The sequence below is a fragment of the Oncorhynchus masou genome, chromosome 19 (genome assembly GCF_036934945.1).
Source record: "Oncorhynchus masou masou isolate Uvic2021 chromosome 19, UVic_Omas_1.1, whole genome shotgun sequence".
Taxonomy (NCBI): domain Eukaryota; kingdom Metazoa; phylum Chordata; class Actinopteri; order Salmoniformes; family Salmonidae; genus Oncorhynchus; species Oncorhynchus masou.
Genome location: NC_088230.1, coordinates 42021997 through 42037084, shown reverse-complemented (window position 1 = coordinate 42037084; position 15088 = coordinate 42021997). Strand labels below are relative to the sequence as shown.

At 48.9% G+C, this 15088-nt stretch overlaps 1 protein-coding gene across 1 annotated transcript in view; it reads left to right on the top strand.

The window, feature by feature from the left end:
* LOC135505616 (runt-related transcription factor 2-like) overlaps nucleotides 1–12706 on the top strand; it is an 89824-nt gene extending 77118 nt beyond the window's left edge. The window contains exon 6 of the mRNA XM_064924679.1: nucleotides 12208–12706. Within this exon, the coding sequence (XP_064780751.1) occupies nucleotides 12208–12689 (482 nt within the window). The 3' untranslated portion in view covers nucleotides 12690–12706. The remainder of the gene's footprint in view (nucleotides 1–12207) is intronic.
* The last annotated feature ends 2382 nt before the right edge of the window (nucleotides 12707–15088 follow it).

Sequence of the window (15088 nt, the reverse complement as noted above, 5' to 3'; positions counted from 1 at the left end):
ACTGTTGATGAGAATAGGGGAATGCTTGGTCCTCCTTTGCCTGTAGTCCACAATCATCTCCTTTGTCTTGATCACGTTGAGGGAGAGGTTGTTGTCCTGGTACCACACGGCCAGGTCTCTGACCTCCTCCCTATAGGCTGTCTCATCGTTTTCGGTGATCAGGCCTACCACTGTTGTGTCATCGGCAAACTTGATGATCGTGTTGGAGTCGTGACTGGCCGTGCAGTCGTGAGTGAACAGGGAGTACAGGAGGGGACTGAGCACGCACCCCTGAGGGGCTCCAGTGTTGAGGATCAGCGTGGTGGATAGGTTGTTTCCTACCCTCACCACCTGGGGAAGGCCCGTCAAGAAGGCCAGGATCCAGTTGCAGAGGGAGGTGTTTAGTACCAGGGTCCTTAGCTTAGTGACGAGCTTTGAGGGCACTATGGTGTTGAACGCTGAGCTGTAGTCAATGAACAGCATTCTCACATAGGTGTTCGTTTTGTCCAGGTGGGAAAGGGCAGTGTGGAGTGCAATAGACATTGCATCATCTGTGGATCTGTTTGGGCGGTATGCAAATTGGAGGGGGTGTAGGGTTTCTGGGATAATGGTGTTGATGTGACCCATGACTAGCCTTTCAAAGCACTTCATGGATACAGACGTGAGTGCTACAGGTTGGTGGTCATTTAGGCAGGTTACCTTAGTGTTCTTGGGCACAGGGACTATGGTGATCTGCTTGAAACATGTTGGTATTACAGATTTGGCATATCTGACATATCTGCGGATATCTAGGGGCACACTCAGACATATCTGCGGATATCTAGGGGCACACTCAGACATATCTGCGGATATCTAGGGGCACACCCAGACATATCTGCAGATATCTAGGGGCACACTCAGACATATCTGCGGATATCTAGGGGCACACTCAGACATATCTGCGTATATCTAGGGGCACACTCAGACATATCTGCCGATATCTAGGGGCACACTCAGACATATCTGCGGATATCTAGGGGCACACTCAGACATATCTGCGGATATCTAGGGGCACACTCAGACATATCTGCGGATATCTAGGGGCACACTCAGACATATCTGCGGATATCTAGGGGCACACTCAGACATATCTGCGGATATCTAGGGGCACACTCAGACATATCTGCGGATATCTAGGGGCACACTCAGACATATCTGCGGATATCTACGGGCACACTCAGACATATCTGTGGATATATGCCTTTTGTTTGGGAGAGAGAAGGCCTTTATTTTCATGATTTTTTTTATTTAACCTTATATAACCAGGTAAGACCCATTGAGGGCGACCTGGCAAGAAGGCAAAACAGGGAAATAGCAACGTGTCCATAAAATTTTACAGAAAAAATACAAACTACACACCAAAGACAAAGTGTCACAAGTTAAAGATACAATTGAAGATCAGAAACAAAAGCAGTTGGTCACAAACCGTGTTGTCAATCAGAGTCTTAAAAACAGACCAGGACACCAACTCCCCTAACTCCCATCTCAGTTCTACTCCCCCAGGGGGGACACCAACTCCCTCAGGGACAGACAAGGACACCAACTCCCCTCTCAGTCCTACCCTCAGGAACAGACCCCTCAGGAACAGACCAGGACACCAACTCCCCTAACTCCCATCTCAGTTCTACCCTCAGGAACAGACCAGGACACCAACTCCCATCTCAGTTCTACCCTCAGGGACAGACCAGGACACCAACTCCCCTCTCAGTTCTACCCCCGGGAACAGACAAGGACACCAACTCCCCTCTCAGTTCTACCCCCGGGAACAGACAAGGACACCAACTCCCCTAACTCCCATCTCAGTTCTACCCTCAGGAACAGACCAGGACACCAACTCCCCTCTCAGTTCTACCCCCGGGAACAGACAAGGACACCAACTCCCCTAACTCCCCTCTCAGTCCTACCCTCAGGAACAGACCAGGATACCAACTCCCCTCTCAGTTCTACCCTCAGGAACAGACCAGGATACCAACTCCCCTCTCAGTCCTACCCTCAGGGACAGACAAGGACACCAACTCCCTCTCAGTTCTACCTCAGGAAAGACCCATACCCTCAGTTCTACCCTCAGGAACAGAAAGGATGGTCACCAACTCCCTAACTCCCCTCTCAGTTCTACCCTCGGGAACAGACCAGGACACCAACTCCCCTAACTCCCATCTCAGTCCTACCCTCAGGAACAGACCAGGACACCAACTCCCCTAACTCCCATCTCAGTTCTACCCTCAGGAACAGACAAGGATACCAACTCCCCTAACTCCCCTCTCAGTTCTACCCTCAGGAACAGACCAGGATACCAACTCCCCCAACTCCCATCTCAGTTCTACCCTCAGGGACAGACCAGGATACCAACTCCCCCAACTCCCATCTCAGTTCTACCCTCTCAGTCCTACCCTCAGGAACAGACAAGGATACCAACTCCCCTAACTCCCCTCTCAGTCCTACCCTCAGGAACAGAGGATACCAACTCCCCTAACAGACAGGAACAGAGGATACCAACTCCCCTAACTCCCCTCTCAGTTCTACCCTCAGGAACAGACCAGGATACCAACTCCCCTAACTCCCCTCTCAGTCCTACCCTCAGGAACAGACAAGGATACCAACAGTTCTACCCTCAGGAACAGACCAGGACACCAACTCCCCTAACCCATCTCAGTACCCTACCCTCAGGAACAGACCAGGACACCAACTCCCCTAACTCCCATCTCAGTCCTACCCTCAGGAACAGACAAGGATACCAACTCCCCTAACTCCCCTCTCAGTTCTACCCTCAGGAACAGACCAGGATACCAACTCCCCTAACTCCCATCTCAGTTCTACCCTCAGGAACAGACCAGGACACCAACTCCCCTAACTCCCATCTCAGTTCTACCCTCAGGAACAGACCTGGATACCAACTCCCCTAACTCCCCTCTCAGTTCTACCCTCAGGAACAGACCAGGACCAACTCCCCAACTCCCTCCAGTTCTACCCTCAGGAACAGACAAGGACACCAACTCCCCTAACTCCCATCTCAGTTCTACCCTCAGGAACAGACCAGGATACCAACTCCCCTAACTCCCATCTCAGTTCTACCCTCAGGAACAGACAAGGATACCAACTCCCCTAACTCCCATCTCAGTTCTACCCTCAGGGACAGACCAGGACACCAACTCCCCTAACTCCCCTCTCAGTTCTACCCTCAGGAACAGACAAGGACACCAACTCCCCTCTCAGTTCTACCCTCAGGAACAGACCAGGATACCAACTCCCCTAACTCCCCTCTCAGTTCTACCCTCAGGAACAGACCAGGATACCAACTCCCCTAACTCCCATCTCAGTTCTACCCTCAGGAACAGACCAGGATACCAACTCCCCTAACTCCCCTCTCAGTTCTACCCTCAGGAACAGACAAGGATCAGGAACAGACCAGGACCAACTCCCCCTAACTCCCCTCTCAGTTCTACCCTCAGGAACAGACCAGGATACCAACTCCCTAACTCCCATCTCAGTTCTACCCTCAGGAACAGACCAGGATACCAACTCCCCCTAACTCCCCTCCATCTCAGTTCTATCTCTCAGTCCTACCCTCAGGGACAGACAAGGACACCAACTCCCCTAACTCCCTCTCAGACCCTACCAACTCCCCTAACTCCCATCTCAGTTCTACCCTCAGGGACAGACAAGGATACCAACTCCCCTAACTCCCAGTCCTCTCAGGTTCTACCCTCAGGAACAGACAAGGATATCTCAGTTCTACTCAGGAACAGACCTAACTCCCCTCTCAGTTCTACCCTCAGGGACAGACAAGGACACCAACTCCCCTAACTCCCTCTCAGTCCTACCCTCAGGAACAGACCAGGACACCAACTCCCCTAACTCCCTAATCTCAGTCCTACCCTCAGGAACAGACCAGGACACCAACTCAGGGACAGACAAGGATAACTAACCCCTCTCAGTCCTACCCTCAGGGACAGACCAGGACACCAACTCCCCTAACTCCCATCTCAGTTCTACCCTCAGGAACAGACCAGGACACCAACTCCCCTCTCAGTTCTACCCTCAGGAACAGACAGACTCCCTCTCAGTTCTACCCTCAGGAACAGACCAGGACAACTCCCCAACTCCCCTAACTCTCAGGAACAGACAAGGATACCAACTCACCCTTCTAGGACACCAACTCCCTAACCCTCAGGAACAGACCAGGACACCAACTCCCCTAACTCCCATCTCAGTTCTACCCTCAGGAACAGACAAGGATACCAACTCCCCTAACTCCCCTCTCAGTTCTACCCTCAGGAACAGACAAGGACACCAACTCCCCTAACTCCCATCTCAGTTCTACCCTCAGGAACAGACAAGGATACCAACTCCACTCCACTTTTTATATTTATTTCACCTTTATTTAACCAGGTAGGCCAGTTGAGAACAAGTTCTCATTTACAACTGCGACCTGGCCAAGACTTGTTCCTGAATAGAAACACATCTCCAACTTCAGTTTCTTGGTCAAGTTATCATTGTGCTGTTTAAAATCCAGCTTTTTCATGTAACCAAATCCCAAGATACTTATAGGAGATGAACCTATCAATGTGCTGTTGAAGGCCAACAGCAGGGCATGGTCAACAGAGTTGAAGGCCAACAGCAGGGTATGGTCAACAGTGTTGAAGGCCAACAGCAGGGCATGGTCAACAGTGTTGAAGGCCAACAGCAGGGCATGGTCAACAGTGTTGAAGGCCAACAGCATGGCGTGGTCAACAGTGTTGAAGGCCAACAGCAGGGTATGGTCAACAGTGTTGAAGGCCAACAGCAGGACGTGGTCAACAGTGTTGAAGGCGAACAGCAGGGCATGGTCAACAGTGTTGAAGGCCAACAGCAGGGCGTGGTCAACAGTGTTGAAGGCCAACAGCAGGGTATGGTCAACAGTGTTGAAGGCCAACAGCAGGACGTGGTCAACAGTGTTGAAGGCCAACAGCAGGGCATGGTCAACAGAGTTGAAGGCCAACAGCAGGACGTGGTCAACAGTGTTGAAGGCCAACAGCAGGGTATGGTCAACAGTGTTGAAGGCCAACAGCAGGACGTGGTCAACAGTGTTGAAGGCCAACAGCAGGGCATGGTCAACAGAGTTGAAGGCCAACAGAAGGACGTGGTCAACAGTGTTGAAGACCAACAGCAGGGTAATGTCAACAGTGTTGAAGGCCAACAGCAGGACATGGTCAACAGTGTTGAAGGCCAACAGCAGGGCATGGTCAACAGTGTTGAAGGCCAACAGCAGGGCGTGGTCGACAGTGTTGAAGACCCACAGCAGGGTATGGTCAACAGTGTTGAAGGCCCACAGCGGGGCATGGTCAACAGTGTTGAAGACCAACAGCAGGGCGTGGTCAACTGTGTTGAAGACCAACAGCAGGGCGTGGTCAACAGTGTTGAAGACCCACAGCAGGGCGTGGTCAACAGTGTTGAAGACCCACAGCAGGGCGTGGTCAACAGTGTTGAAGACCCACAGCGGGGCATGGTCAACAGTGTTGAAGGCCAACAGCAGGGCGTGGTCAACAGTGTTGAAGGCCAACAGCAGGACATGGTCAACAGTGTTGAAGACCTACAGCAGGGCATGGTCAACAGTGTTGAAGGCCAACAGCAGGGTATGGTCAACAGTGTCCAAGGCCAACAGCAGGGCATGGTCAACAGTGTCCAAGGCCAACAGCAGGGTATGGTCAACAGTGTTGAAGGCCAACAGCAGGGCATGGTCAACAGTATTGAATACCAACAGCAGGGCATGGTCAACAGTGTTGAAGACCAAGAGCGGGGCATGGTCAACAGTGTTGAAGACCAACAGCAGGGCATGGTCAACAGTGTTGAAGGCCAACAGCAGGGCGTGGTCGACAGTGTTGAAGACCCACAGCAGGGTATGGTCAACAGTGTTGAAGGCCCACAGCGGGGCATGGTCAACAGTGTTGAAGACCAACAGCAGGGCGTGGTCAACAGTGTTGAAGACTACAGCAGGGCGTGGTCAACAGTGTTGAAGACCAACAGCAGGACATGGGGTCCTGTGTGGCTCAGTCGGTAGAGCATGGCGCTTGCAACGCCAAGCGTCGTGGGTTCGTTTCCCACTGGGGCCACCCATATGCAAAAGTAGTGGCCCCAGCCGACTTGTAAGTCGCTTTGGACAAAAGCGTCTGCTAAATGGGATATATACATGGCTGTCAATAAAAAGTGAAACAGTGAATTTTCTTGTCCTGAGCATATAGAATATCACCTGCAACCTTACTTACTGCAGTAATTGTACTATGCTTGGCTCTAAAACACGACTGGAATTTAGATAAAACTGAATTATTATAAAGAAAGTCTTTCTTTCCAAAACCTTTGCCAGTGTAGACAGTTTAGATATGGGACGATAATTATCCAACTGGGACGGATCTCCACCCTTATGTAAAGGGTGTGACATCGGCTGCTTTCCGGACTCTTGGTATTACACACCAAGGAAATATTTAATATCTGAGTGAGAGGGGCAGCAATGATCTCTGCACCGATAGTTGTTTACATAAGGGTTCAATTGATCCGGACCAGCTGCTTACTTTATATCAATAGATTTGAGTGCCTTTACAACTTCTGAAAGCTCAATCTCTGTAAAATGAAATAGATGAACCGTAGACTGGCACGCGTCGTTTTCACACAGCCTCGGTGTCACACAGCCTCGGTGTCACACAGCGTCGGTTTCACACAGCCTCGGTTTCACACAGCCTCGGTGTCACACAGCGTCGGTTTCACACAGCCTCGGTGTCACACAGCCTCGGTTTCACACAGCCTCGGTGTCACACAGCCTCATTTGAGATGTTAGGAATGAGTTCATTATCAAATAAATGCCCAGCGTTAATTAACAAAATCCTCATTAAACATGTCAAGCAGTTTATTATTGACAGTCACATCCATTGAATTTGAGGTCAATTTCAGTGAAAGACGAGAGTTAGTGTTCGCATTCATGGATGGTTTTCCATAATTTGGTGGGGTTATTGAGGTTTTCCTTGGTAGATTCGTAATAAAAGCTAGATTCCCATTTCCATATTAACAAGGTGCACTTCTCTCATAGAGCCCTGAATAACTGTCATTCAGTCTGGGAATTACCCTTTCTGGCTTTGGCCCACTGTATTTATGGATCCAATCAGATCCCCTCTAAACCGGGATTGTCTCGACCTCCTTACCCGGTACTTTTTGAGAGGGGTGAGTTTATCACAGATAGTAGAACACGTGGAGTGAAAATAGGAGAATGCCATGGTAGCTTGTGGACGAACAAGAATGAAATGAACACACATTATAGACAGAGGGAAGTGGGAGATGTCTCTCCATGTAGATGGATCACACAGCCCTCTGCTTGGTAAACCGCTCTAGCAGTCAGCCAGTCAGTCAGTCAGTCAGTCAGATGGATCACACAGCCCTCTGCTTGGTAAACCGTTCTAGCAGTCAGCCAGTCAGTCAGTCAGTCAGTCAGCCAGTCAGTCAGTCAGTCAGTCAGATGGATCACACAGCCCTCTGCTTGGTAAACCGCTCTAGCAGTCAGCCAGTCAGTCAGTCAGTCAGTCAGATGGATCACACAGCCCTCTGCTTGGTAAACCGCTCTAGCAGTCAGTCAGTCAGTCAGTCAGTCAGTCAGTCAGTCAGATGGATCACACAGCCCTCTGCTTGGTAAACCGCTCTAGCAGTCAGGCAGTTAGTCAGTCAGTCAGTCAGTCAGTCAGTCAGTCAGATGGATCACACATCCCTCTGCTTGGTAAACCGCTCTAGCAGTCAGCCAGTCAGTCAGTCAGTCAGTCAGATGATCACACATCCCTCTGCTTGGTAAACCGCTCTAGCAGTCAGCCAGTCAGTCAGTCAGTCAGTCAGTCAGATGGATCACACATCCCACTGCTTGGTAAACCGCTCTAGCAGCCAGTCAGTCAGTCAGTCAGTCAGTCAGATGGATCACACAGCCCTCTGCTTGGTAAACCGCTCTAGCAGCCAGTCAGTCAGTCAGTCAGTCAGTCAGTCAGATGGATCACACAGCCCTCAGCTTGGTAAACTGCTCTAGCAGTCAGACAGTCAGTGAGAGGTATAATGAACAGTTAGACCACCACAGTGTTAGACTATTCCGAGAAGAACAATAACCTTGACAGGGGTGTCAAACTCATTCCATGGAGGGCTTATTTTCGGCAGGTTTTTGTGCTTTCCTTTCAATAAAGACCTAGACAACCTGGTGAGGGGAGTTCCTTAGTAATTAGTGACCTAGACAACCAGGTGAGGGGAGTTCCTTAGTAATTAGTGACCTAGACAACCGGGTGAGGGGAGTTCCTTAGTAATTAGTGACCTAGACAACCGGGTGAGGGGAGTTCCTTAGTAGTTAGTGACCTAGACAACCGGGTGAGGGGAGTTCCTTAGTAATTAGTGAGCTAGACAACCAGGTGAGGGGAGTTCCTTAGTAATTAGTGAGCTAGACAACCAGGTTAGGGGAGTTCCTCAGTAATTAGTGACCTAGACAACCAGGTGAGGGGAGTTCCTTAGTAATTAGTGACCTAGACAACCGGGTGAGGGGAGTTCCTTAGTAATTAGTGACCTAGACAACCAGGTGAGGGGAGATCCTTAGTAATTAGTGAGCTAGACAACCAGGTGAGGGGAGTTCCTTAGTAATTAGTGAGCTAGACAACCAGGTGAGGGGAGTTCCTTAGTAATTAGTGACCTAGACAACCAGGTGAGGGGAGTTCCTTAGTAATTAGTGAGCTAGACAACCAGGTGAGGGGGGTTCCTTAGTAATTAGTGACCTAGACAACCAGGTGAGGGGAGTTCCTTAGTAATTAGTGACCTAGACAACCAGGTGAGGGGAGTTCCTTAGTAATTAGTGACCTAGACAACCAGGTGAGGGGAGTTCCTTAGTAATTAGTGACCTAGACAACCAGGTGAGGGGAGTTCCTTAGTAATTAGTGACCTAGACAACCAGGTGAGTGGAGTTCCTTAGTAATTAGTGAGCTAGACAACCAGGTTAAGGGAGTTCCTTAGTAATTAGTGAGCTAGACAACCAGGTTAGGGGAGTTGTTTACTAATTAACAACCTAGACAACCAGGTGAGGGGAGTTCCTTAGTAATTAGTGAGCTAGACAACCAGGTGAGGGGAGTTCCTTAGTAATTAGTGAGCTAGACAACCAGTTGAGGGGAGTTCCTTAGTAATTAGTGAGCTAGACAACCAGGTTAAGGGAGTTCCTTAGTAATTAGTGAGCTAAACAACCAGGTGAGGGGAGTTCCTTAGTAATTACTGACCTCGACAACCAGGTGAGGGGAGTTCCTTAGTAATTAGTGAGCTAGACAACCAGGTGAGGGGAGTTCCTTAGTAATTAGTGAGCTAGACAACCAGGTGAGGGGGGTTCCTTAGTAATTAGTGACCTAGACAACCAGGTGAGGGGAGTTCCTTAGTAATTAGTGAGCTAGACAACCAGGTGAGGGGAGTTCCTTAGTAATTAGTGAGCTAGACAACCAGGTGAGGGGAGTTCCTTAGTAATTAGTGAGCTAGACAACCAGGTGAGGGGAGTTCCTTAGTAATTAGTGACCTAGACAACTGGGTGAGGGGAGTTCCTTAGTAATTAGTGACCTAGACAACCGGGTGAGGGGAGTTCCTTAGTAATTAGTGACCTAGACAACCAGGTGAGGGAAGTTCCCTAGTAATTAGTGAGCTAGACAACCAGGTTAAGGGAGTTCCTCAGTAATTAGTGAGCTAGACAACCAGGTGAGGGGAGTTCCTTAGTAATTAGTGAGCTAGACAACCAGATGAGGGGAGTTCCTTAGTAATTAGTGACCTAGACAACCGGGTGAGGGGAGTTCCTCAGTAATTAGTGACCTTAATTAATCAATTAAGTACCAAACCTGCAGACACTCGGCCCTCCGTGGTATGAGTTTGACTCCTGTGGTCTAACAGATCTGGAACAATCATCTCATATTCTAGAACAGTCTAACAGATCTGGAACAATCATCTCATATTCTAGAACAGTCTAACAGATCTAGAACCATCACCTTCTATTCTAGAACAATCTAACTGGGCTGGTGGGCGGCGGTCACTAATTCACTAATTACAATCGTATGTTATGTGACTCTAGCAGTAATCCAGCTTCGCTATTACTTCTCCATATAAAATCACCCACCCACCCACACTCCCTTGGTAGACATGTTGACACAGAAGACGCCATGTGATTTATGATAAGAGCAGCATGGTGTCTCTCCTATTCTTCTTTACCTCTCTGGCCCAGCTAGATGCCCACGACAGCCTGTTAGGGGTGAGACAGACAGACAGACAGACAGACAGGCAGGCAGGCAGGCAGACAGACAGGCAGGCAGACAGGCAGGCAGACAGGCAGGCAGACAGGCAGGCAGACAGGCAGACGAAGGGAGCAGAGAGATTCTCTCTCTCTCCCCCCCTCCTTCCTCCCTCTCCCTACCTCCCCCCAGCCTGTGTTAGATGAGGGATGGAGAAGGAAAGGAAGGGATGGAGGGAGGGAGGGAGGGAGGAGAGGAGCCACATCAGAGCAGCTCCTGCCTCATTAAGGCTCCATGGAAACTGTTCCTGCTCAAATTGGTTCCACATGGGCCCCTCCTCAGTCATCCACACTACTCTTTATGTTCATCAATATGCACACACACACACACACACACACACACACACACACACACACACACACACACACACACACACACACACACACACACACACACACACACCAAGACTGACGTTAACACAGAGACATTAACACAGAGACATCAAAACAGAGACATCAAAACAGAGACATCAACACAGAGACATCAACACACAACAAAAATATAAACTTAACATGTAAAGTGTTGGTCCCATGTTTCATGAGCTGAACCTATGCCAGTGTGTTGACCTATGACCTTATGAGCTGAAATGTTCCAAAGGAGTGTTTCTCCTACACCAAGAAATCCACCCACCTGACAGGTGTGGCATATTAAGAACCTGATTAAACAGCATGATCATTACACAGGTGCACCTTGTGCTGGGGAGAATATAAGGCCAGTCTAAAATGTGCAGTTTTGTCACACAACACAATACCTCAGATGTCTCAAGTTGAGGGGGGGTGCAATTGGCATGCCGACTGCAGGAATGTCCACTAGAACTGTTGCCAGGGAATTAAATGTTCATTTCTCTACCGTAAGCCGCCTCCAACGTCGTTTTAGAGAATTTGACAGTACATCCAACCGACCTCACAACCGCAGACCATGTGACCACGCCAGCCCAGGACCTCCACATCTGACTTCTTCGCCTGCGGGGTCATCTGAGACCAGCCACCCAGACAGCTGATGAAACTGTTTCTGTCTGTTAAAAATACCTTTTTTGAAGAAAAAAAACTCATTCTGATTGGCCGGGCCTGGCTCCCAATTGGCTGCGCCCCAGCCTTCCCAGCCCCCCCCCCCTATGTCCCTGCCTCCCTAGCCCCTCCCATGGCCCTGCCTTCCCAGCCCCTCCCATGGCCCTGCCTTCCCAACCCCTCCCATGCCCCTGCCTTCCCAGCCCCTCCCATGGCCCAGCCTTCCCAGCCCCTCCCATGGCCCTGCCTTCCCAGCCCCTCCCATGCCCCTGCCTTCCCAGCCCCTCCCATGCCCCTGCCTTCCCAGCCCCTCCCATGGCCCAGCCTTCCCAGCCCCTCCCATGGCCCTGCCTTCCCAGCCCCTCCCATGCCCCTGCCTTCCCAGCCCCTCCCATGCCCCTGCCTTCCCAGCCCCTCCCATGCCCCTGCCGAGTCATGTGAAATAGGTTCCATAGGTTCATTTAGACTGAACAAAAATATAAGCGTAACGTGCTACAATTTCAAAGATTTACTGAGTTACATGTTGTGTTTTATACACACACACACTATCTAGTCATTTAACATCTCATTTCTGTTCTTGGTATCACATCAGACCAACTCCGAGAACATGTTTAATAATGTTAAATTGACTATTCAATGTTATACTGTTGAGGTTTGGAGTCATATAGAAAATATACCTGTAATTTAATAGTTTTCTGTTGTCTTGGCACCGGTCGTCAGAATAGATTGTAAAATATATTTCTAATCTTTAAGGGACGACATGAATAAAGGACACTGTCAATACTCCAAAAGATGTGGTTTTCATGAAGGGACGATGCAGCTAAATGAATCAATGTTGTGATGACGTGTTTTAAACAGGGTTCTCCCTCTCCATCCGTCTCTAGGTTCGTCAGATCTCAGTCCGTTCCCAGGTCAGTTTGAGCGTCAGTTCCCGGGTCTCTCCTCTCTGACGGAGTCCGGTTTCTCCAGTCCCAGAATGCACTACCCCACCACCTTTACCTACACCCCTCCTGTCACCTCCGCCATGTCGTTAGGCTCCGCCCACTACCACCCTTACCTGCCACCTCCCTACCCCGGGTCCACCCAGAGTCAGAGTGGACCGTTTCCGACCAGCAGCGCTCCCTATCTCTACTATGGACCATCCTCTGGGTCGTACCAGTTCTCCATGGTTCCCGGGGGGGACCGCTCCCCCTCCAGAATGGTTCCTCCCTGCACCAGCGCCTCCACCGGTAGCTCCCTGGTTAACCCTAACCTGCCCAGCCAGGCAGATGGAGGGGTGGAGGGGGACGGGAGTCACAGCAACTCCCCAACCGTACTCAACTCTGCTGGGGGACGCATGGATGAAGCTGTCTGGAGACCTTACTGAGGAGAAAAGGGGGAAGGGAGGAGGAAGAGGAGGATGGAGAGGAGGAGGAGGAGAGGAGGATGAAGAGGGGGAGGAGAGGAGGAGGAGAGGATGAAGAGGAGGAGGAGAGGAGGATGAAGAGGAGGAGGAGGAGGAGAGGAGGATGGAGAGGAGGAGGAGAGGAGGATGAAGAGGAGGAGGAGGAGGAGAGGAGGATAGAGAGGAGGAGGAGAGGAGGATGAAGAGGAGGAGGAGAGGAGGAAGAGGAGTAGAAGAGGATGAAGAGGAGGAGGAGAGGAGGATGAAGAGGAGGAGGAGGAGAAGGCAACATAAACTAATGGCATGGTTTTAAAGCACACAACCTTTCAAATGAATTTTTGAGTTCTGATTAAAAAGCAGCAATTCTCCAGTGTCATCCACAACTTACGGGACAACGCTTCAGGCTATTTGTAGCAGACAGCTTGTTTTGTGTAGTATTTGTATTTGTATAAGGCTTTTAGCTGAGTATGTTGTTGTACTAGGACAATATAACAGGACAATACAGCAGGACAATATAGCAGGACAATACAGCAGGACAATATAGCAGGACAATACAGCAGGACAATACAGCAGGACAATACAGCAGGACAATACAGCAGGACAATATAGCAGGACAATACAGCAGGACTATTTAAAAGGACAATACAGCAGGACTATTTAACAGGACAATACAGCAGGACTATTTAACAGGACAATATAACAGGACAATATAACATGACTATATAACAGGACTATATAACAGGACAAGCACTGAGTAGCAAAAGAGGACAGAAACACGTACAGTATGTTACCATGGTGATGATAAGAGTAACAGCTATGTTGCGATGTGGTGGTATGAACAATGTTTGCTTTAAAATGTCTATATGCTCATTTTAAATCAATTAATTTAAATGGTATATTATTGGTGAGAAGATGTGGGTTGAGGAGTTTTAACTTATGAAGACATAAATGATGTCATGTATTTTAACACTTGAGTGGTAGAATTCTGTATTCTGAATATTTTTATGCATCTACATGATTACGTTAAGTCTTTTTCATTGGTCATTTAAGTTAAATGATTTTAAAACAATAGTTTTAACATAATATTATTTTTTCAAATGTGTTTATACATTTAAAATTCATCTCCAAAGATAAACGAAAAGCTATTTCCTCTGTAAACAATAATAATTTAATCTGAAGGATGAAATCCTTTACGCGTAAAAAGCAATGACACACTAGATTCCAGAAAAAAACACGAGTCTCTGAATTCATACAGTACAACAACAGCATGTGGGATGACAAACTGACTCTGACCGTAGACACGCTTGTACTTTATATTTTTACCACAGAGTGTTTTTATCAGGATGAATCTGTGTGTATTTGTCAGACAGGTAGATCAGGTAGACAGGTAGATCAGGTAGACAGGTAGATCAGGTAGACAGGTAGATCAGGTAGATCAGGTACACAGGTAGACAGGTAGATCAGGTAGACCGGTAGATCAGGTAGACAGGTAGATCAGGTAGACAGGTAGATCAGGTAGATCAGGTACACAGGTAGACAGGTAGATCAGGTAGACAGGTAGATCAGGTAGACAGGTAGATCAGGTAGATCAGGTACACAGGTAGACAGGTAGATCAGGTAGACAGGTAGATCAGGTAGACCGGTAGATCAGGTAGATCAGGTACACAGGTAGACAGGTAGATCAGGTAGATCAGGTACACAGGTAGACAGGTAGATCAGGTAGACAGGTAGATCAGGTAGACCGGTAGATCAGGTAGATCAGGTACACAGGTAGACAGGTAGATCAGGTAGACAGGTAGACCAGGTAGACAGGTAGATCAGGTAGATCAGGTAGATCAGGTACACAGGTAGACAGGTAGATCAGGTACACAGGTAGACAGGTACACAGGTAGATCAGGTAGACAGGTACACAGGTAGATCAGGTAGACAGGTAGATCAGGTAGATCAGGTAGACAGGTAGATCAGGTAGATCAGGTAGACCGGTAGATCAGGTAGACCGGTAGATCAGGTAGACCGGTAGATCAGGTAGACAGGTAGATCAGGTAGATCAGGTAGATAGGTAGACAGGTAGATCAGGTAGACAGGTAGATCAGGTAGATCAGGTAGACAGGTAGAACAGGTAGACAGGTAGACCGGTAGATCAGGTAGACAGGTAGATCAGGTAGATCAGGTAGACAGGTAGATCAGGTAGACAGGTAGACAGGTAGACAGGTAGACAGGTAGATCAGGTAGACAGGTAGATCAGGTAGACAGGTAGATCAGGTAGACAGGTAGATCAGGTAGATCAGGTAGACAGGTAGATCAGGTAGACAGGTAGATCAGGTAGACAGGTAGATCAGGTAGACAGGTAGACAGGTAGATCAGGTAGACAGGTAGACAGG